Source organism: Mustela nigripes, chromosome 2 (genome assembly GCF_022355385.1).
Source record: "Mustela nigripes isolate SB6536 chromosome 2, MUSNIG.SB6536, whole genome shotgun sequence".
NCBI lineage: Eukaryota > Metazoa > Chordata > Mammalia > Carnivora > Mustelidae > Mustela > Mustela nigripes.
The window spans coordinates 62,467,507-62,490,100 of record NC_081558.1 but is presented as its reverse complement, the minus strand read 5'-3'; the positions used below and the strand labels follow the sequence as shown (position 1 = coordinate 62,490,100).

At 43.8% G+C, this 22,594-nt stretch overlaps 1 protein-coding gene across 7 annotated transcripts in view; it reads left to right on the top strand.

Annotated features, from left to right (window-relative positions):
* Positions 1 to 22,594, top strand: part of CTDSPL (CTD small phosphatase like) — a 117,175-nt gene that overhangs the window by 75,449 nt on the left and 19,132 nt on the right. For 5 of the 7 annotated variants that reach the window (XR_009402429.1, XM_059390560.1, XM_059390563.1 and 2 more), the window contains exons 2-4: positions 6,569 to 6,723; positions 14,687 to 14,719; positions 21,896 to 21,997. Coding sequence is in view for 6 of the 7 variants with exons in the window: in XM_059390560.1 (XP_059246543.1) it covers positions 6,569 to 6,723; positions 14,687 to 14,719; positions 21,896 to 21,997 (290 nt within the window). In the remaining variant the exon portion in view is untranslated. The remainder of the gene's footprint in view (positions 1 to 6,568; positions 6,724 to 14,686; positions 14,720 to 21,895; positions 21,998 to 22,594) is intronic. The other 2 variants (XM_059390562.1, XM_059390565.1) reach the window with 1 other exon arrangement.

The window sequence follows — 22,594 nt, the reverse complement described above, 5'->3', positions numbered from 1 at the left end:
GCAAACCTTCTTTGTTTTCTGTAGCTGCCAAGATGCAGTTTCTTCACTTGGGGAGAAACTTGAATGATTGGGGATGGATTCCCAGAGAGTAGCAAACATTTCCACCTACGTTCCAGCTTCTCCGTGCTTCATCCTGAACCACTCGTTTGATTGTAGGGATGTGTGTGGGGCGGTGGAAGTTCCAGGTCAGATCTGAGATAAGGACAGATGGGTGGGGGTGTTGACAAAGGCAGTGAGTATGTGAAGCTCTGAGTCGATGTAGACCCCAGAGGTTTGCCTGAAGCTAGGGTTCAGGATGGAGCCAGAGTCTCCCCACACCTGCAGTCTAAACCAGGTCAGAATACGAGAATTGTTTGGGCAGTGATAGGTGGCACGGGCGGCTATCACACTGATAAGATATGTAACGTATGTTGAGTCAGCATTTCAATTTCTGGATGCAGAAGGGAACCAGGTAGGTCAGGAAGTCTAAGCGGATAGCGGTACCCCCTCCTAGCCGGTGCAGACCCACTTGTGGTGGATCCACTTGCACTTTCCATCTGTTGGCATAAATACAGTTTGGTAGCTCTTTAGACCAGTCCTCTTGATCCCGCTGAAGGACCAGACCTCACTGTCCACCTCGGTGGACTTTCCCCTGGTCGTTTCATGTTTCTAATTAATTACAATACTTTTCTTTCTAACCTTATTTCATGTAAGAGTTCCTAGAAAAGTCCTGAGTCCTAGGGTTTATTATTAAGCTTCACACGGGGATCTGCCTTTTATTTGTTTCGTTTCCATCATCGTCATCATCATCGTCATCATGCAAAGAAACCTTCACTGGATAGAAAGTAAAGTTTTAAGGAGCCACTTCAAGTTCTAAGCTTAGAATTCACATAACCAAAACCAAAATGGGACTGCCTCCATGTTTTCTCATAAAGCCAGCTGTTTCTGTAAGGACTGTTGTTTGGATACACGCTAACTTCTGAATGTTCACAGTGAGACACTGCTCGGTACCTAAAATCAGTCTATTGCTGCTGTATTTTAAGGTGCTGGTAGATCTTCTCTCTTGAACAAGAGAGAAGTGTGCATCCACACAGCAGACCTCCCTGCAAGGATAGGTATGAAGATTCCTGTATTAGTGGTGTGGCTTAGGTAGATGAAGTCACACTTGCTGACCCATGCAGGGTGAGACTTGAACACAAAATATAACTCCAAAGCCCATTTTCTTTCCAGATGACTTATTTTTAGTTTTAGTTTTAGTTTTTTTTATCTCCATGTAACTTGTATTTATTTTTTATTTTTTATAATTTTATTTTTTTTAGTGTTCCAAGATACATTGTTTATGCACCACACCCAGTGCTCCATGCAATACATGCCCTCCTTAATACCCACCACCAGGCTCACCCATCCCTCCCACCCTCCAGAACCCACAGTTTGTTTCTCAGAGTCCACAGTCTCTCATGGTTTGTCTCCCCCTCCGATTTCCCCCAACTCACTTCTCCTCTCCATCTCCCAGTGTCCTCCATGTTATTCCTTATGGTCCACAAGTAAGTGAAATCATATGATCATTTACTCTCACTGCTTGACTTATTTCACTCAGCATAAACTCCTCCAGCCCTGTCCATGTTGATACAAAAGTTGAGTATTCATCCTTTCTGATGGAGACATAATAGTCTATAATATATATGGATCATATCTTCTTTATCCATTCATCTGTTGAAGGGCATCTTGGTTCTTTCCACAGTCTGGCAACTGTGGCCATTGCTGCTATGAACATTGGAGTATAGATGGCCCTTCTTTTCACTACATCTGTATCTTTGGGATAAATAGCCAGTAGTGCAATTGCAGGGTCATAGGGTAGCTCTAATTTTAATTTCTTAAGGAATCTCCACACTGTTTTCCAAAGTGGCTGCACCAACTTTATTCCCACCAACAGTGTAAGAGGATTTCCCTTTCTCCACATCCTCTCCAGCACATGTTGTTTACTGTCTTGTTAATTTTGGCCATTCTAACTCGTGGAAGGTGCTTTCTCAATGTGGTTTTGGTTTGAGTCTCCCTGATGGCTAATGATGATGAACATTTCTTCATGTGTCTGTTAGCCATTTGTATGTCTTCTTTGGAGAGGTGTCTGTTCATGTCTTCTGCCCATTTTTTGATGTGATTATCTGGTTTTTGGGTCTTGAGTTTGAGGAGTTCTTTATAGGTCTTGGATATCAGCCCTTTGTCTGTAGTGTCATTTGAGAATATCTTCTCCCATTCCATGGGTTGCCTCTTTGTTTTGTTGACTGTTTCCTTTGCTGTGCAGAAGCTTCTGATCATGATGAAGTCCCACAAGTTCATTTTTGCTTTGTTTCCTTTGCCTTTGGAGACATGTCTTGAAAGAAGTTGCTGTGTGGCCAATGTCAAAGAGGTTACTGCCTATGTTCTTCTCTAGGATTTTTGATAGATTCCTGCCTCATGTTGAGGTCTTTTATCCATTTTGAGTTTATCTTTGTGTATGGTGTAAGAGAATGGTCGAGTTTCATTCTTATATACATAGCTGTCCAATTTTCCCAGCACCATCTATTGAAGAGATTGTCTTTTTTCCACTGTATATTTTTTTTCTGCTTTGTCAAAGATTAGTTGACCATAGAGTTGAGGGTCCATATCTGGGCTCTCTATTCTGTTCCACTGGTTTATGTGTCTGTTTTTATGCCAGTACCATACTGTCTTGGTGATCACAGCTTTGTAGTAAAGCTTGAAATCAGGCAACATGTTGCCCCAGTTTTGTTTTTCTTTTTCAACATTTCCTTAGCAATTCGGGGTCTCTTCTGGTTCCATACAAATTTTAGGATTGTTTGTTCCAGCTCTTTGAAAAATGCTAGTGGAATTTTGATTGGGATGGCATTGAAAGTACAGATTTAAAGTCGACTTTAAAGTAAGAAATTTCCATTCTAGGCTCTTTACCCAAAATGGTCCATATCTCTGATTTGCAAATACAGCATTCTGGAAATCTTTGATGTAGATCAGTAGCCTGTATCAGTCAATTTAAAATTTAAATTCAGAGGTTCCAGTTCCAGAGGTCAAACTGTGACATTTATAGTACGATCTGCTCATCTACTCCCCATTTCCATAGAGGCAAATGCAAACTCATCATCTTGGTTTGCAAGGCTGCCATCAACCATCGCAACTCCTCTGATTTCTGAGATACATCGTGCTGTCTCTCACATCAGGCCCTTTACACGTTGTTGTTTCCCCACTTCCCTGCCCCCTCCAGCAATTGTATGCACTGTCAGCCCAACTCAGAAAACATTTCTTCTAAGAGATAACTTCTACCATACCGCAGATCTAAACTTTGGGCCCCATCAGTGCCTTGTACGGTTCAGTGTCTGTCGTGCCAGAGTTAGGGACGGTACCTGTGTGGTTCACCAGTGTTTCTACACTGCCTTGCCTGGGAGCTGACGGTTTCAAGAATAATCTTTTCCATCATAAATAACATAAACCCAGAGAAACAGGTAATTTATTGTCTTACATAACTGAAAATTCCAGGAGGATCTGGTTTTAATGAAACCAAGTCCCCAGATGGTATTGTCAGAGAACCATCCCTTTCCGTATCTCAAGCTCCTTTTTCCTCAGTTCTGGCTTATGTTCAGGTAAGTACCTTTCACTTAGTGACAAAGGAGCCACCGGGGGCTCCAGGTTTACATCCTACCCACTTGGCAAATCAGCAGAAAGAAAACATCCTTCCAAAGGGCTGTAGCATGAATCGTGGGGCACACTCTCCTTGGCCCAGGTTGGGTCAAATGCCCAATTCTAAGCCAGTCATATGGCTTAGATTGGCCAGGCCTCAGTAATGGATAGAAAGCAATTTGCAGGGGGAAGGCAGTAGGGTTATTGGACCCAGCCAGTCAGCATCTTGAGCCCTTTGAGGACCAAATGAGAACCTAGGATGGGGTTGAGGCTGATGCTGGTCCTGAGCAACTCCATTCATATCCCCTGCTAGCCTGATTTTGAGAGTACCAGACAAATCCAGGAGCGATTAGCAAAGTAGGCATCCCCTGACCTCCCAAAGCTTCCTGTAGGCCCTAGAACTAAGCTTATTTAATGGGAAGAGTCCTGGCCCCTCCCTCAGTCTTGGAAGTGAGACCACTTTGGGTTGCTTCACCTCCTGGTACACCGAAGGGAGATCATAAATAAGTGAACTGCTGCTTTCCCCTCAGGGGGTGACAGCCTTCCCAGGGACTCACTCCCACCGCTCTATTTGTGGCTTCTAAGTGGTAAGCTGTCATATGGTAGAAATTATAAGTAGCTCACTGGCTCCAGGTTCAGGACTTTTTTTTAGCATATAAGTTCATTTTTTAATTTGTTTGTTAGTTGGTTGTGGGGAAGATGTATGTGATCTGAGGATAAAAATGAGATCTGAGGGGGGTGCTTTTTGCAGAGCTATTTACTGCCCAGCTCGGGCATCGGCTGCTCAGTGTCTCTGAGACATGAACAAATCTCTTGTTTACTTGCAGAGAAATGTGCTATCAGCCAAGGAAGAGGCAGGCAATATTTTTTCTTCCTCTGACTAAATTATTTGAGTGTGGCATGAAAACTAAAGCACCCAAAGTAACAACAGAACAGTTTAACCAATCAGACATTTTTTTTTTCAAATTAACTATTTGTTTATTTTCTAGAGGTGAGGCAGGGCAGCGGGGGAAGGGGAAAGAGAAAATTACAGGCAGGCCCCAGGCCCGGCAGAGAGCCCAGTACCGGGCTCCATCTCACAGCCCTGAGATCATGACCTGAGTCTAAATCAAGAGTCGGACGGACACTCAACGGCCTGAGCCACCCAGGCGCCCCCCATCCAATTCTTTATATTAAATAAGAATTTATTGTAGTGTTTTTCTCTCCATTTGGCATGTTCCCTCCTTGATCTGACCTGATTTGTCTAGACTGTGTTCAGCATGGCAACAGAGAGAGCGCACACTTGGGGAACAGGCCCTCTTGGGTTCAGATCCCAGCATACGAATTCCTGGTTGTATCCCCTCAGCGGTAAAATGGAGGCAGTAATGCAGATCTCCCTGGATAGCTGTGCGGGTTCCATGAAGTGAGGGTTGTAAAGTAGTAGAATAAAGACGGCCGGTCCTCAGTAAACAGCGGTCATTATCATGTGTGTGCGCCACCCCCCCCCCCCCCCCCCCCCCCCCCCCCCTTTGCTGCTTGGGAGGCCTCTGTCCCTGAGGTCCTTGTGACCTGGCTTGGCCTGCCATCGGGTGCACTGAGTGAAAAGACTGGTGCCTGTGGCATGCGCCCAGGCATTCTCAAGAAAGATAAAACGGCTAGTGTTTCCAGGGGGTTACGGTTCTGAAGCGCGTAGTTAGTGAATGGGAATCTTAAACTCACACTTACTGAGCCACTCGCCCAAGCCCAGGCTGGAGGCCATCCATGCCTGTGGAGTTGCCGGCAAGAAGTTTTTCAGTCTTTTTTCATGTTGGTTTTGCTGCTGGCAGAAAAGTACCCCAAGACTATTAGCAGAAGTTTTGCGATCTCTTGAGAGGGAAGGTGCTGTACAAATGACTCAAGTACATAGAGGAATCATGCCAAAACTGCTTTTTGGGAGAGATAAACTCCAAGTTATCATGTGGACTCAGTCATTTCCTACATTGGTAATTTCCCCGTTAACCCCAAGGACAGGCTTTTTGTGGCCTCTGCTCAGTGCTGTTGACCTACCCAGACATGGTATGTGGTGGGACAGCCCTGGCTGCATTCCCAGGCATTGCTCCGGGCCCTCCAGGTTGTCAGTCTCCTCCCCTGAGATGTGTGTCTTATTTTATACTAATTTTTGGCCTTTTATTTCTGACTTGTGGCAGCTCGTCTTGAGGCCTGAATAACAGAAAGGACAGCATCAGTCCCCTGGGAGGCTGAGTCCAGGACAGGCCAGAAAATGAGTCCATGGCACAGGGTTGCTCCAGGTTTCAGGAAGATGGGCTTTGCCCTGGCCAGCCCTGCTCCTGCTGGACCATGTGCTCTCAGTCCCACATCTGCTGTTTATGTTGAAGTGTCATGGAGGACTCCAGCCCTCCCATCCATTTCTTGACAAACAGCAGAATTTAAGAAGGGGCCTTCTGTATGCCCTTACACACCTTATCTCATGATGAAGTTACTCTTGATGAAGTTAGACTAGTTTCAGAGTGATTCTTTCTTGGTACCCTTCTCAGAGAAATGCTTCTCAGAGAGTGTCAAGTCTAATTTTGCCTGAAAGGATCTTTGTTTTGAAGTGGTGCTCAGTCCCGGGTCGGAAGACTGGCTGCTGGGTTCAGGAATGCAGATGGTGCCTGGCCCTGACGATGGGTCAGTTAATGAGCAAGCAGCCCCCACTGGGCTGAGGTCAGAGGAATTCTGTCCAGCCAGCAGGACTGGACTCCATCAACCAGCTGGCCCTCTACGAATCACATGTTGAATAACAGTCCTTCAGAGTAACTTCTAGGGCCCGTCATCTTCTTGTGCTGAGTAGGTCTCCTGGTATCGGGACTCCCTGGGGCGGGACAGCTGCATTCGGGTTTTCCCATTGCATGACAACTAGGAGTATGTGCTGCAGTTGGCCACAGTGTGTTGTTTCTCTTTCCAGCATCCCAGTGCAACGTCAGCTTAAAGAAGCAGAGGAGCCGCGGAATCCTCAGCTCCTTCTTCTGCTGCTTCCGCGACTACAATGTGGAGGCGCCGCCCAACAGCAGCTCCAGTGTGCTTCCGCCCCTGGTGGAGGAGAACGGTGGGCTTCAGAAGGTCAGTGCGGGTGCGAACTGCGTAGTCAGCAGAGCCTCTGTGGCTGCGTATCTGTCCCACCCTTCGTGGATATCCTGAATAAGGATCTGTGATGGTTACGTGTACAGCCATTAACTGAAAGATCTGAACTGACCAAAAAGGTCAGCTTCTTTGTCAGGATATCTCAGTCATTCCCATTTAGCAACTGAAGCACATGCTTGATGACAGTTATAAGAATCACTTCACATTTTTATAACATTCTGTCCTGGGTGGTTGGTTGCATGAAATGGAAAGCTGAAGAACCAGTAGCAGAGAAAGACACGGAAGACAAACAGAGAAACAGAGGCATCCCAAAAACCGATAATAAGTATAAAGGGATTTAACCTCTTTGTCTAATATATTTGTTATATATTCTTTAAACCCGTCATATATAAAATTTTAAGTCAGATTTTCATAATATGTTAAAAAAAAAAAACAACTAAACTCTACCCACATGCTGCCTAACAGACATGCCCTAAGCAAAGTGACTCAGAGCAGCTAAAAGTAAAAGGATGAGCAAGAAGATGTCACACAAATATACAAGCAAGAAGAAAGCAGGGATTGCAACAGTCATTCAGTCAAATAGAATTTCAGATAACAATCACTGAAAGGCAAAGACGATTATTCGCTCTGAAAACAGTTGAGATTGAGGACACAAAAACTATAAAACTTTATGTCCCAAATAGTGTGAGTGAAGGACCTGAGCAAGCATTTCACAGAATAAGAAATGCAGTTGGTCAGTAAACAGGAAAAGTGTTCAGTATGGTTAGTAATCAAAGAAGTACAAACTAAAACAGTGAGCTAGCCTTTTCCATCTGTCAAAATTATCAAAGATATTTATAAAGATACTATTTGGTTTGGATGAGGGGTAGCCACAAAGAGGGTAGAAGATGTAAATGGGTTATTAGAAGCCATTTAATCGGTTACACCTTTTTGGAGGGAAATTTGACAATGTAATCATAAAACCTTAGCAGTTATTTATTGACATAATTATAGATGTCCGAAGATTGAACTATAGGATACTGTCCAGCGTAGGTTGTAAGATTGCAAAATTGTGAGCAACCTGATGATCAACAATAGACAATAAAACCCCACAGAATAACCACACAGTCAAGTAGTTGGCAGCTATTAAAAATGATGTCTCATAAATACTACTGACATAGGGAGAGATGTTCACCTATGTCACTTAGGAGATAAAAAAAACTTGTAGGTGAGTGTACTTATAAGTATATTAGGGGATAAAATGTAGTAGGTGAGTATATTTATAAGTACACATGTAGTCATAACACACACACACACACACTCCCACAGGCATTTATAAGACTAGAATGATATATACCAAAATATGAAGAGATTATCTCAGGCTGATGGGATTATATATAGGATGTTCTCCCTTCTTCTGTGCTCTACTTCTTTCTCTTTTTTCTTTGGGCTTTTCCTAATTTTCACAAAATAAGCTTAAATTACTTTTGGGATTAGAAAATACATTATTTCAAAAGCATATATGAATGTAAGGAAAGGGATTCTGGGAAGGACAACCTGAGCACATGGCTCTGTCCATTTAAATTCTCTCTCTTGATAAACCCAGGTGAGCCTGCTGGTGGAACCTGGAAAGTGCGTTAAGGCCTCTAGTTTTCCCAACATCACCAGGGTACAGGATTCATCCTCTCTGGTCCTCAGTGAGAAACAGGGACCTACCAACAGAGGAAAATGCTTGCTTGCCTTGGAGTCCTGGGACAGAGACTTGAAGCAAATAGTCCTTTGAAGTCCCCCAGCCAGCAAGAGCTGTGGATCTCCTTGGAAAGGGCCTTTACTGCCCACTTACTGCGTGTGGTCCTTGGAGGGGCCATACGGATGAGTTGAGTTGCTTTTACTTCTTGGGCCCTACAGGAGCCCGTTACTACAGGGACTTTCTTCCTCTCTTGTGGTTTGTCAATTTGGGCTCTACTGGACGGTGAAAACATTGCTCCTTGTGGGGCCTGGCATTGCTCCCTCATTTGCCACTGCTGAGAAGGTCCAAGTTGAAAAACTAGCATATGAGGCTCCCACTGAGGTAGAACTAGTGGAACAGATAGAAGAGAACTTTTTAAAGATTTATTTATTTGAGAGAGAGACAGAAAGAGACAGGTAGGGCAGAGGGAGAAGGGGAAACAGACTCCCCGCTGAATGTGGAGCCCAACATGGTTTGATCCCAGGACCCAGAGATCATGACCTGAGCTAAAGTCACATGCCCAACCAACCGAGCCTCCCACGCTCCCTGAAGAGAACTTAAGTAGACAACTCAGGAAATGATATTTCAAGAAATGAATTTTGAGTACAAAAGTAACTTTTAGAATTTAAAAAAGAAATCCCATGATTTCTAAATATAAAAATTCAGTAAACAAACTGAGAAAAAGGAGACTGAGGATGGTCACTGCTGAGAACTGAATTGATGTTCTAGAAGAACAAGTGGAAAAAATATCTTACAGTTCGGATCAGAGACACAGAGATGATTATTGTGAGCCAGGAAGAGGCATCTAGGAGACCTAACAGCAAGTAATAGGAGTTCCAGAAAGAGTAATAGAAGAAATTTTTCTTGAGCTGGAAAAAAAGCCTCGAATGTGTACATTATAAGGGCTAGCCAAGTCTGCAGCAGAATGGGGGGAAGCAAGTGGAGGAGCACGTATATGCTGTTGAAGTTCTGAAATTTAAGTGTAAAGAGAAAATCTTGCAAGCTACCAGAACAAGATCTTTTCAAAAGCAAAAGAATTATACTAGTACCAGACTTCTCATCAATAATATTGAAAATCAGAAGACTATGAGAGAAAATGTACAGGTTCCTGGGAGAGAATTCCAGACCAAAAATTCTATATGTAGCCAAGATACCATTTATCTATCAAAGCAAAGGAAGTACATTTTCAGACATGTAATGATTCAGAGAGAGGACAAAAAAAAATCTGGGTGAGATTGATCTTCTGTTATGACATAATTATAGAAAATGTAGGAATAAATATAACTATCAGGAATAGAACTGTAACAAGCAGCACAGTTAGAAAATAGAGCCTCATGAGAGCCCCATGTCAGGCTCTGTGGTGAGCGTGGAGCCTGCTTGGGATTCTCTCTCTCCCTCTCCCTCTGCCTCTCCCCCTGCTTGCTCACTTGCTCTCTCTCTCTCTCTCTCTCTCACACACACACACACACACACACACACATCTTTTTTAAAAAAGAGAGAAAGAAAGAAAACAGATCCTCAGATTGCACAAGGAGTGAGAGGAGGAACGGGTAGAAATGTGAACAAGCCATCAAAATTAAGAAAAGGAAAAAAAGAACAAACAACATAAACAGTAAACTTAACATAAGAGTGGGCATGAGACCTAGTTCAGTGAACCAGATTCTCCTGACAAAGGACCAAGACTGTATCCGATTGGCTTGACAAATTCATCTGTATGCTATTTCCAAGAATAGACCTGTATCAGATAGGAACAATTTTGGCAGCAAGTAAAAGAAAACTGACAACAGCTTAAACAAATAGGGGATTATTTTTTCACATAAAAGGCCCGAGTCTGGCAGTTGCTGGGGTTAGTTTAGGGGCCTGATGATGCCATCAAAGGGACCCAGGTTCTGTTCTGTTCTTCTGTCTCTCCATTTTTCCACTCTACCATCCTTGGGGGGGTTGCCTTTGTCCTCACACTTGTCTTTATCTCAAAGCCACAAGCTTCAGACAGCATATCCACGTTGAAGGAAAGAGAGGGAGGAGTAGCACTACCCATGCCTGTCCCTCTTGTAGAAAGTAAATGCTTTCACAGAAAACCCCAGAGAACTTCCACGTAGGCTGATTGGCTAGAACTTTGTCACATGGCTACCCTCCAGCCACAGGGGAGGCCCAAAACAGGAAGGATTTAGACTGGCTTATTCTGCCCTCAACAGAGTCAGAGCTCTTCCACAAAGGAGAAGGGAGTAACTGCTGAGTAGATGTACTAGTCAGTGTGGGTTCAGTTTTGCTGTAGTAACAACCCCCAGACCTCAGATGCTTAAAACAATAAAAGTGTATTTTTCACTCATGCGCATGTTTAGCATGGACTAGGTGGGCCCTCTCCTCAGTGGCACTTGTCCAGGAGATACTGAGAATGTGAGCCACATATGTTATTCACATTTTTCTAGTAGCCTCATTTTAAAACTATTTTTTTAAAAAGGTGAACTCAAGTTTAATCACATATTTTATTTAACCAGAGCTATCCAAAATATCATTTCAACCTGTAATCAATAGAAAAAAAGTATCAGTGAGATAAAATTTATATTCTTTTTATCTTAATTCTTCAAAGTCTGATTTCTAGATATTTTATACTTAGAGCATGCCTTCCTTTGTACTAGCTACCTTACACCGGCTCAGTAACCATCGGTGACCTGTAGCTACCATTATGAGATTACCTAACCCACCTTCTCCTCATTCATGGACTACACTGGGGAAGGCCCTATCTCTTCACTTCTGTCATTGTCACAGTAGGGAAAAGGGAATGTGGTGAATCACACTGACTCTTAAAGCTTTCACTCAGAAGGGGCACCTGGGAGGCTCAGTGGGTTAAGCCTCTGCCTTCGGCTCAGGTCATGATTCCAGGGTCCTGGGATGGAGCCCCGCATCGGGCTCTCTGCTCAGCAGGGAGCCTGCTTCCTCCTCTCTCTCTGCCTGCTTGTCATCTCTCTCTGTCAAATAAATAAATTAAAAATCTTTAAAAAAAGAAAAAAAAAGCTTTCACTCAGAAGTAACTTACATCTTATTGGCCAAAGCACTTGATGGAACTACCCCTAACTTCAGGGAGCAGGGAAGTGCAATCCTACCATGTGCCCAGAAGGAAAACTGGAATTACTTGGATAACAGGGCTGATTGCTGTTACAGTAGGTGGCTACTAGTTTGTGACATCTAATAGTGATTTTAAGAAGGTGAAAAATAGATGGGCAAAATGTAAAAAACAGGGCGTCTTGGTGGCTCAGTGGGTTAAAGCCTCTGCCTTCGGCTCAGGTCATGATCCCGGGGTCCTGGGATTGAGCCCCGTGTCGGGCTCTCTGCTCAGTGGGGAGCCTGCTTCCTCCTCTCTCTCTCTCTCTGCCTGCCTCTCTGCCTACTTGTGATCTGTCTGTCAAATAAATAAATAAAAATCTTTAAAAAATAAAATAAAATTAGTATTTGCCAGGGCACCTGGCTAGCTCAGCTCAGTCAGGCAGATCTTGGGGTTGTGAGTTTGAGCCCCACGTTGGGTGTAGAGATTACTTAAAAATAAAATCCTTTAAAAAATAAATAAATAAAAATAGTATTTGCCTCAATGAAATGCCATGAGACAGTGATGGTGCAGCCCCAACAGGTTTTCTGGAGTGGCTGGCTGTATATAGGGGAGAATAAAGGCATTTGAAGGCAGTTCCTTTGGCAGAGCTGAGCTGGACTCAGTGTTCATTCGTAGAATTCCTTCACTTAACATTTATCAAAATGGCTGTTTAAAGAATAAAATTAACTCTGAGGGCACCTGGGTGGCTCAGTGGATTAAGCCTCTGCCTTCGGCTCAGGTCCTGGGATCAAGCTCCGCATCGGGCTCTCTGCTCAAGCAGGGAGCCTGCGGCCTCCTCTCTCTCTCTGCCTGCCTCTCTGCCTACTTGTCATCTCTGTCAAATAAATAAATAAAATCTTAAAAAAAAAAAAAAAAAGAATAGAATTAACTCTGAGTAATGCATCATTTGCACTAACACTTGACTGTTCAGTCTGTAAGACCAGACCCCACAGAACGAACCAGGGTCGAAGTGGGGCAGCCAAGACCTGGAGGAGGACCCTCCACCCTCCCTTGCACTCAGCTTGGTCTGGAACACAGAGCCCAGGCCGTAAGTTGTGGAGCCAGATTCTAGGCCCGACTCTACTTCTGGCCTCCAGCTCTCCTGCTCTCCTTGGAACTCAGCAGACCAGAGGCAGAGGGAAGGTTGTAGGTGGAATGCTATGGGTGGCCCCTGGGGTTCTGTCCACCCCACATATTCGCTTGAGCCTGGAGAAATGCTTCCGCAGCAGTGGCCAAGAGTGGCAGCTGTCGCCACCATCACAGTTACAACCTGGATCTGCAGGCCAGTTGCCCAAGACAAACAGGTCCAGAGCCCTGGTCAGAGGCAAGAAGAAGTCAGCATCCAAAGGACCCCAGTGGTCAGGACCATGGAGGACTTTCTCAGGGAGAGGGCAGAGTAAAGGGATAGCAGGACAGACTAATGTATGCATACCTCGTCACACACGCACACATACATGCAAACTTCCAGGGTGATTTCCCTGCCCAAATGTGTGGCCAGGGGAGCATCTTTGGTCCTAGCCCTTCAGATGTCTGTTACTCTTAGCTCTCCCTTCACTGATGCACTCGTCTTGTCTGAAGATGCACCTGTGTGGAGGGGCTGTTTGCAGCCTCCACAGTGCAACGGTTCTCACTTGGAGATGATTTCCCTCCCTAGGGCACACTTGACAATGTCTGGAGACATTTTCGATTGTCACTACTGGGCATTGTACTGGCATCCAGTGGGTAGAGGCCAGGGATGCTGTCGAGCATCCTACAACATTCAGGATAGAACCCCCAGCAGCGTTATTAGGCCCAGAACATTGGTAGCCCCGGGGTTGAGAAACCCTCCTCTGTAGTGGCCCAGTGGGCCTGTGAGCTTCTGGTTAAAGTCCCCCCACCAAGAGCAGGTGTTGGGAGTAACATTACTTAAGAGCTTTGGAAAGGAACTTCTTTGTGGAAGTCCTCAAAATCTAGGATTGGATTTGATTGTGCCATCCTGTTGGAGAGCAGCACAGCTCTGCCTTGAATAATGGCAGAAGGGGTTTAGAACCTGAAGACAAGTCCCAAGTTGCCCGAAAAAGGAAAGAGCGTGAAGGTGGCCTTGAGAGGGAACAGTAGTTGCTGTCACACTGCAGACTTGGTAACTAGGGCTACAGATAATCAGGAAGTTGCTATATGGCGCTTAGAGTCAGAGCAGAGCTCAGAAAGGTACCAGCCAGCTGTCGACAGTCAGGTTTGACCCCTTCCTGTGAGAGCCTTGTCGTCATCGAGCCCCTCAGTAAAGATGGACATACTGTTCACAAATCCTTCAGTGTCGGAGACTGGAAACAGTGTGTCTCCCCACCAGGAACGGTGATGCTACTCTTCATTGCCTCCTGTCACACCATCTAAAAAAGAAGAAACGCAGAAACTGGAAATGCTCAGTGGAGATAACGGAGAGAATGTGTTATTTTATTAGCATTTCATAATGATGCTCAAATGAAATCTTTCCATCAACCAGCTTTGGAATGGCTGGCATTCGGAGGCTGAGGAATGGGTGAGGCCCCATCTTGGGGCCTGGATTTTCTTAACACTCCCTGTGAGTACAGGTTTTGCTCCCCTTAAAGGGAACACTGTCTCCACACCTGTAGCCTCAGGGGCAACCTCTTGAGCTTTGCCTTGTCCCCTCTGCCCAGTCCTCCTCTAGAAAAAGACTAGGAGATGCCAGGGGCTTCTTCCTAACCTGATAAACTAGCCTTTCTTTCCCTGCATATTGTATTGATTTGAGGCTTAGTCTTCTTAGGGAAAAATTTGCTTAAAAGAAGAAATAAACCAGTTATTAGAGGGATTAATGGATCAAAGTAATATATGGGCTTTTGTTTTTATTTTTCAATTAAGGATTAAATTCCTGGGAGTAAGGGAGGCACCATTTAAATAAACAAGATTAATGAGCCTCAGGAACCCAGCCTTGGTTTGTCGGGGGAGGGAGTGTCTGGGAGGCAGAGTGGAGCCCAGTGCCCTGACTGGAAAATCTGTGGGTTCCTCCTGTTCATTAAATACCACTAAGGTAGAGAGAACAGGAAATCATAGGGCTGCTGTATTCAAGAGTGCTTTGAAGTTTCTGTTGAGCATATGATCTACTTATTTCTCTTCAAACCTGACAATGATTTCTTTTTTTTCTTTTTCCTTAGGGTGACCAGAGGCAGGTCATTCCCATACCGAGTGTATGTATATTTATCCAATTTTATTCAAACATTCATAGAATCTTGTAGCTTTGGGCCTACTGATATAAAATATATTTTGTAATGTTCTTGCATATGTTGAGTTTAGCATGTGACATAAACAGCTCTGTTCTGTTAAAAAATGAAGCTGCATTTTAAACTGTGAGCAGGAGGTTCTGTACAGAGTTTCCTTTCTTAGGAACAGGGGAATTAGCATCTATTAACCAACTCCTCACCTTTCCTTTCTTTCCTTGAAGGGCCTCCAGGCTAATAAGCTAAGGCAGCCTGCTACACTTCCCCACCCCAGCCCCATCTCCATAGCCCAGGAGAACATGCTTTTGCCCAGACATAGGCTTTTACAGCAGGCGCTCTCCCAGTGGGCTTGGTGAGCCCGTGGGCCGGCCATTTCTGACTTACTCAGAAGTGTTGGTAGCTTGGCCCTCCCTGGCTCTGAGATCAGGAAAAAAAAATTGCCCCAGTTGTATTCCCTGAACTTGCAGGACTCACCACGACTCCTACAGCCTGGCTTTGCTCCTACTCTGTTCCAGCTGGGCACTCCCTTGACCACCACTTCTCTTTTCAGCCCTGGCATTTGGGAGAGTAGCTGCCCTAGTGTTAAGCACAGGCTGGCCCCCACCCTGCCCCGGACATCCGCTGTCCCTACTATTCCTGCTCTGATAGCAGAACCACTTTGCCCGGGGCCAGACAGTAAGAAACAGACCAGGGACTAACTCAGAAGAAACTTTAACTTGAGATGTCTTTGTCAAACAAGACCATTGGAACAGCCCTATGTCCTTAAAAAACTGGGTTTTAAAAGATGTCCATAAATGGGTACTTTTATCCATAAAGTGTCTCTGATTCAAATTGTTTGACTCAAATCTGTTCATCTAACATTCCGTGGACTTCTTCCCATATTATCTGGGAACATCCAGACACAACTTTGAGAAAAACCAGTGCTATGGGACTATCACAGGTAAGAGGAAAGCTGCTGTCAGAAGTAGTACATTGCCCCCCAATTTTTTGAAAATTTCATTTTTCTCAGCTCTACATTAACTAGTTTTAAGTGTTTGTGAGATGGTTCTGACTTGGCCAGCATGCCTGGAGGTTGGACTTTGTCAGGAAAACTGACTTTAACCCAAAAAATGGATCAAGCAGCAGGACCTCCTATCCAGTGTTTGAGTGGGGTACCCATTGGATTGATACCAAAGGTGTCCTTTTAACCTTTATACAGAGTAGTTTCAAACATTTTTCCTGCAAAGTTACCTATGTTAAGCAGGTGACAGCAGCTTTCCCCTTACCTGCGATACTCCCATAGCGCTGGTTTTTCTCAAAGTTCGTCAAGTGCCAAACCAAGCATTTCTCAGGATAGAATTCTACTGAGGAAAATGACCCTTTACCCACAAATTTTGACACATTCTAGAATCCCAGAATGAAATAGCCAAGGGGAAAAAGATCCCTTGTATAATTTAGTGTAGGGTTAGATCAGTAAAATGCTGACTCCTTCTGACAAATGAGAGACTCTAGAGTCTCTGAAATATCTTGCAGAAAAACAAAACCTAGCTAAAGTAACTTGCATCACTGAATGATATCCTCCAGAAAAGTAGATCTACTGATGGGCTCAGTATGATTTGCACTGCCTGCTTAGCATGCACAGCTGAACCCAAGTCCATTGGGAGGCCAGCTCAGCCCCAGAATTTGAGCCTTGGGATCCCCTGCAGAATCTGTACCCACCTGTCAAGGCTGCACATATCATTAACAGAGTAGCCCTGCCCTTTCTGGGTCACAGGAGACTGATCAGGGAGCCTATGCGAGCTTGGGGCGCTGTATCATAGGAAATATGAAAATCCAGGTTTGTGCTAATCCCAAACCAGAGTCTCTAGCCTCCTGAAAGCTGTTCCAGGCCCTGAAGGTGAAAGGTGCACTCAAGCCTGTGGGTGCCCAGACTAGTTCCAGCTGGAGCGCCCCCCCATATCTGCTTCCCCCATACCCATCTTGTTTCATTTTCATGCTACTCTGTTTACATGTGCAACTTTGGTCTTTTGGTTTTTTACTAAGCAATAATTGAAGCTCATAGTTTTAAAAAATAAAGAATAAAGCAGAAAGAAAAAAAATTCCCCACGTGGTCCCACTCCCTGGAATAACAACTTTCAATATTTGTTATGGATTCTTCCAGAAATCTAAATAAACATGACTTGTTTAGATTATTAATACCAGATCTTTTTTCTAATATAAACATTTAATGCTATTAAGTTATCTCTAAGGGGTGCTTTGGTGGCTTTGTCATTAAGTATCTGCCTTTGGCTTGGGTCATGATCCCGGGCCGGGGTCCTGGGATCAAGCCCTGCATCAGGCTCCCTGCTTGGCAGGAAGCCTGCTTCTCCCTCTCCCACTCCCCTTGCTTGTGTTCCCTTTCTCTCTCTCTCTCTCTCTATTAAATAAATAAATAAAATCTAAAAAAAAAAGTTACCTCTAAGACTTTATCTACATCCCCCAAATTTTATGTTGTATTTTTCAGTTTTGTTCACATAAATAAGGAATTTGCAAGATGTTTTTTGCTTTAAACAATATACCTTGAACCTCTTTCCAAATATTCGTGCATTGTGAGTGATTTACCTCCTTCTTTCACTTGTCCTTCGTGGAATTTACTTTGTTTCTTCTTGTGGACTATTGCAAATACTTGGGAGTATTCCTGCGCATGTATGTTTATGGACCTGAGTTACAGCATCTGTTGTGTTCCTTTCCTAATTGTGGAAATGCTAGATCAAAGGATATCTCTTACATTCTGAGTAGATTAAAGCCAGATTGTCCTCTGAAAGCCTAATTTATGTTCCCACCAGGAGTGTGTGGGATTGCCCATTCCCTTACCAAAAATGATGATAATCAAATATTTAATCTTTGCTGATCTGTAAGTGAAGAATGGTATATTGATTCATAGCTCTGATTTGCATTTATGAATGAGGATGAATATTTTTTCACAAGTTTAGTATTTATATGTCTTTCTTCTTCCCTGTTAGTTTCTTCTGGATGTTCTTCTGTTACCTTTTTCAATTTCAAGGAAATTAGGACTTTCCCCCAAATTTATGGTATATCTTTTGGCCTTGGTTATAATCATTTTGGCCACAAAGAAGTTTAATTTTATATATGCAAATGCGTTAATCTTATCCTTTATGACTCCAGAATTTTATGTCATACTCTTAGAAAGATCTCCCCACTCTATCACTGTGAGCCGTATTTTCTCCTAGTATTTTAATGGTTTTATCTCTACACTGAAATCTGTGACCCATCTAGAATTCATGTTGGTGGAAGGCATGAAGAAATGATTCAGCTTTATTTCCTTTTCCAAGTGGCAGGGCAGTTGTCTCAACACAATTTATTAATTAATCCAGCTTTTATACCCCTCTTGAAAAAGACATCTTTATCTGGATTTGACATTAAACATTCCACTCAGTAACTTTGGCCCCCCAGATGTAAGCTGGGATTTGCGGCCCTCCACACATCTTACTGGAAGCCTCGAGGGCTGTTCAGTGAAAGCCAGATATTGAAGAGTAAGGAAAAGAAGCAGAGGGACGGGTTGAGAACCCCCTGAAGGTTGGGTGGTCATGGCTGAAGGTGAGCACTCAGATGCTTCAGCCCCAATGAGGAATGGGGCTGTGAGCCGACTCCTCTGGTGCCCTCTCTCCCATGAATCTCACTCCACCCTGACACCCACCACACATGGTCGCAGTGCAGCTGAGCTGTAAAAGTGCTGAAAGGGGAGAAGAGAAATGTGTTTTCTAACGGTGTCTTTGCTGTTCACCTGAGCCATTTAGTAAACAATAGAATACTTTTTTCTACCAAACCTTATGAAGAATCCATTGGCGGAAACGATTGGAATGAAAGACAGCCTAGGGGGCGCCTGGGTGGCTCAGTGGGTTAAAGCCTATGCCTTCGGCTCAGGTCATGATCTCAGGGTCCTGGGATCAAGTCCCGCATCAGGCTCTCTGCTCAGCGGGGAGCCTGCTTCCTCCTCTCTCTCTCTGCCTGCCTCTCTGCCTACTTGTGATCTGTCAAATAAATAAATAAAATCTTAAAAAAAACAAAAACAAAAAACAGAAAGACAGCCTAGGGTTTCCTTCGCCCCCTCCTGCAGAGGCCCTGAGATCTCTGCCCTCAGCTCTGTGGCTGAGGGAGCCCATCAGGCAAACTCTGAGCCTGAGGACTCTTATGGACAAAAACGCCAATCTGATGTGCCAAGAAGAGAGTGAGTAGGGTGGTACTCGAAAGAACCTTAGAGTTAACTGTTCCTGGCTGCCAGTTCACTACCAAGGACAGGAAATTCCAGACCCACTCCCAGGAAGAGAACTGGAGAATGCCCTTCCCAAACCTTGGGTGGCAAGCCAAGGTTCCTTCCTTCTCCCCTCCCTCATCATGTTTGCCCCCTACCTCCACCCCTTCCATCCCCCTGGCAATGCCCTCCATGTGCTTTGGAGCAAAAGAGCTCGCTCTTCTTGATAGAACTGGTGTTCCTCTGTTCTGCAGTTCTGTGATGGCCTGAGAGGAAATTTGCCTCAGGGCATTTTTAGTTACTAATTCAAGCATCACCTGAACAGATCAGTTGAAGTAACAAAGTACTGTTTCAATTCAGTACGGTCCATGCATGTGCCAAGGACACAGCTGTCCAGAAGAATTCTTACCAGTGGTCTAAAGAATTTGCATTAGTCTAAAGCCAAACTCTCAAGAGGCTGTGTGTACTTAGGAAGCAGGTTGAGGATTAATGGAACCCTCCCGGCCCATTGCCCCCAGCCTGGCCTTGCTCTCTGCAGCACAAATGCTAAATCCGTGGCTTGCTTAAGAGGACTCTCACCCTTCTCCCTCTTTTCTCTCTTTCGGTAGTACCATGAGGCCTTTTCCATACTGTTAGCTCAAAGAATGCTTGCAAAGTGTGGATTAAATATGCTAAGGAAGTAATTTTTTATTCTCAGGTTTGGAAAATAACTGAACCACTTTTGGCAGATCTTTGATGTTTTCAGATCTGCTAGGGATAGAATTTCTAGAGCCTTATTTTCCAGGCTTGCAATTACATAAAGTGAAAATGTTGTTTAGTATATAAATGCATTGAGAAAGGACTGGACAGATACACACTGAACTAAGAAGGGGGGCACCTGGGGAGAGGAATGGGGAAAAGGGAAATAGTTGTCTGTTACATGTCTGTATTCTTTACAATGAGAATGTGTTTTTATTACATAATTGTGTAATCAAAAATTAAAACAAATTTTATTCTAGTCCCAGGCATGCTTTCTGCTATGGCCTCAACAACAGAAATAACTCAGATCCTCTTTATTATGTTCGGTTACAGAGCTCATCGTGCCCTGCCTTTTTAAAATGCTTTTGCAGAACTTCTTCTTGCAAGTTTAATTTTTCCAGCCACCTGCTTGCTTGCTGATTTATAATGAAGGACAGAGTCCTTTCTAGGACTCCAGATCCCATGCCCTGTGTCTAAGGCACATCTCCCAGGCACTTACAGTATTGGATGAGATATACTGCGTGGTGAACTTTAATTAGAGCCAAGGGAGTTGGAGGCCATGAAGGCTTTTTCTTCTGGATGATGCTGGACAGGAGGAAATGCCCACTTTCTCTGGAGGGAGCCCTTGTAGAATTAGAACCACCACACACAGCCTAACCCCACCAGCCCGGACAAGGTGGTCATCACACTTGCAGATTTACCTACCCTGTCGACTTCCTGTGTTACATTCACTACTGAACCAGCAAAGTCCAAAATTAACTCTGGATCCTTGACTCATGTTCACTTTAACCTCCCACCACGATCAGAAAAAGGAAATGCCCATTGAAAAGGGAATAACTCTTGATTTCTTTTTTTTTTTTTCTTGTTTTTTGTTTTGGGTTTTTTAAATTTGTTTTAAAAAGCTAAATTGTCTGTTCTTCAGTGGCTAGGGACACCTTTTTTTGTGTGTTTTGTTTTGCACTAAATATTGAACAGAGAGAGCTTGACCTTCCCAGGATAGAAAATTAGCTGTTTAACACTAGCTACAAACACCACAAAGCAAACTAAGAAACTTCAGTCATTTCTAGAATGAGGCAAGGCCTAAAGAAATGAATCTAAATCAGGGAGGAGGTTGGCTGAAGATACCTGGCCGTTTATTAGCTCTTTATAACCTCTTTATCACAAGATTAGATTCAGCTACTACCAAGACATAAATAGGTTTTCTGATTAGCACACAGCATGTGGATTGAAGTAGAACGTCCAGACACTAAGAATCTGACGGGTAACAGTGTCCCTCTCGCTCAGTGTGAATACTACCCTGGGGCAGACCCCAGACAGAGCACTTTACCTTGACCACTTTTACTTTTGTTTCCTATTATTGAAAGTCACTTTGGATTGCATTTTGCTGGTGGGTCTATAGGTACTCTTCAAGTTCCTGAAAGTTTTAGTCATTAAAACAAAACAAACACTATGGTTCCTATATAGCTTTAAAATATACTTCTGTACCACAGTGAATTTCAGACAGAATATGACCCCTGTAAATGGGCCTGGAAGTAGGAGAGTGGCTAATACAATCTAACATTTGTTTTTGTGTAGCCCATTTTAACTATAACAGTAGCCGCCATATATGTGCCAGGCAGAACCCTGGGGGCTTTACCACAGTTAGAGCCGATAACAACCTTCCATGGTAGGTGTTACTATCCCAACTTACTGCCAAGAAAAAACAGAGTTGATACTCGGACCCTGGCTTGTCTGGTTCCAAAGCTGAGGCCCTCAAATAGCCATTCATACAATGGCACAATATTTGTTAAAACTTCAGTAGCAAATGACCCAGTGCTATTGTTTTTAATAAAATTTCATGATGGGAGGGTGCGTCAATCCTTAAGCGTCTGCCTTCGGCTCAGGTCATGATCCCAGGGTCCTGGGGTCAAGCTCCACATCGGGCTCCCTACTTGGCGGGAAGCCTGCTTCTCCCTCTCCCACTCCCCCTGCTTGTGTTCTCTCTCTTACTGTGTCTCTCTCTGTCAAATAAATAAATACAATCTTAAAAAAAGAAAAATAAAATTCTGTGATGTGCTTAATCAGGCATATAAACATTTGATTTCATTTAACCCTCATTGATACAATATAGAATAAAGGCATTGGTTTATCTTTTACATAAAGGTAATAATACTGATTTTTTTTTGTTTTCATTTTAGCCCCCAGCTAAATACCTCCTTCCAGAGGTGACGGTGCTTGACTATGGAAAGAAATGTGTGGTCATTGATTTAGATGAAACATTGGTACACAGTTCATTTAAGGTAAATCAACAAAGAAAGCAATCCATGATCTTCGTGATTTTTTCACAGTTGTATTGGAAAGGGAAAATAAAAAGGATGACATTTTGTGGCTGTTAGTTAGGACTTCACTGTGCATGAAGAAATCCCAAGAACAGTTGCTTATTAACTCTGGTGAATATTAACTCAAGTAGTTGACTGTTACATAGTTAGTTTGGGGGAAAATGCTGGGCTGCCAGTGTCACTAAGACCTCATTCTTACTTATGAGATTAGAGTTTTCCAACCCTCCAACCCCTGCAGAAGTACTTTTCAGGTGGCAAAAGGCAGTCAGTACCCTGTGCCCCAGGACACTGCTGTGTGTTTGTCAAGGTAGCCAGAGTGCTCTATGTTTTATTGGGCAGGGCAGGAGAGGCACTGTTAAACTGTCAAGCAACCTGCTATCTTGGAAGTTTTCCCAGACCAGTTCTTGAAAGATGTCCAACTCTGAAGAAGACTTCCAGAGTGACAGCATCTGGGATTCAGCCATTTATTTTTGAGCTTTTTCATGAGAAGAGGTTGCTGGGTGTTTTGGTGTGTGTGTGTGTGTGTGTGTGTGTGTGTGTGTGTGTGTGTGTGTGTGT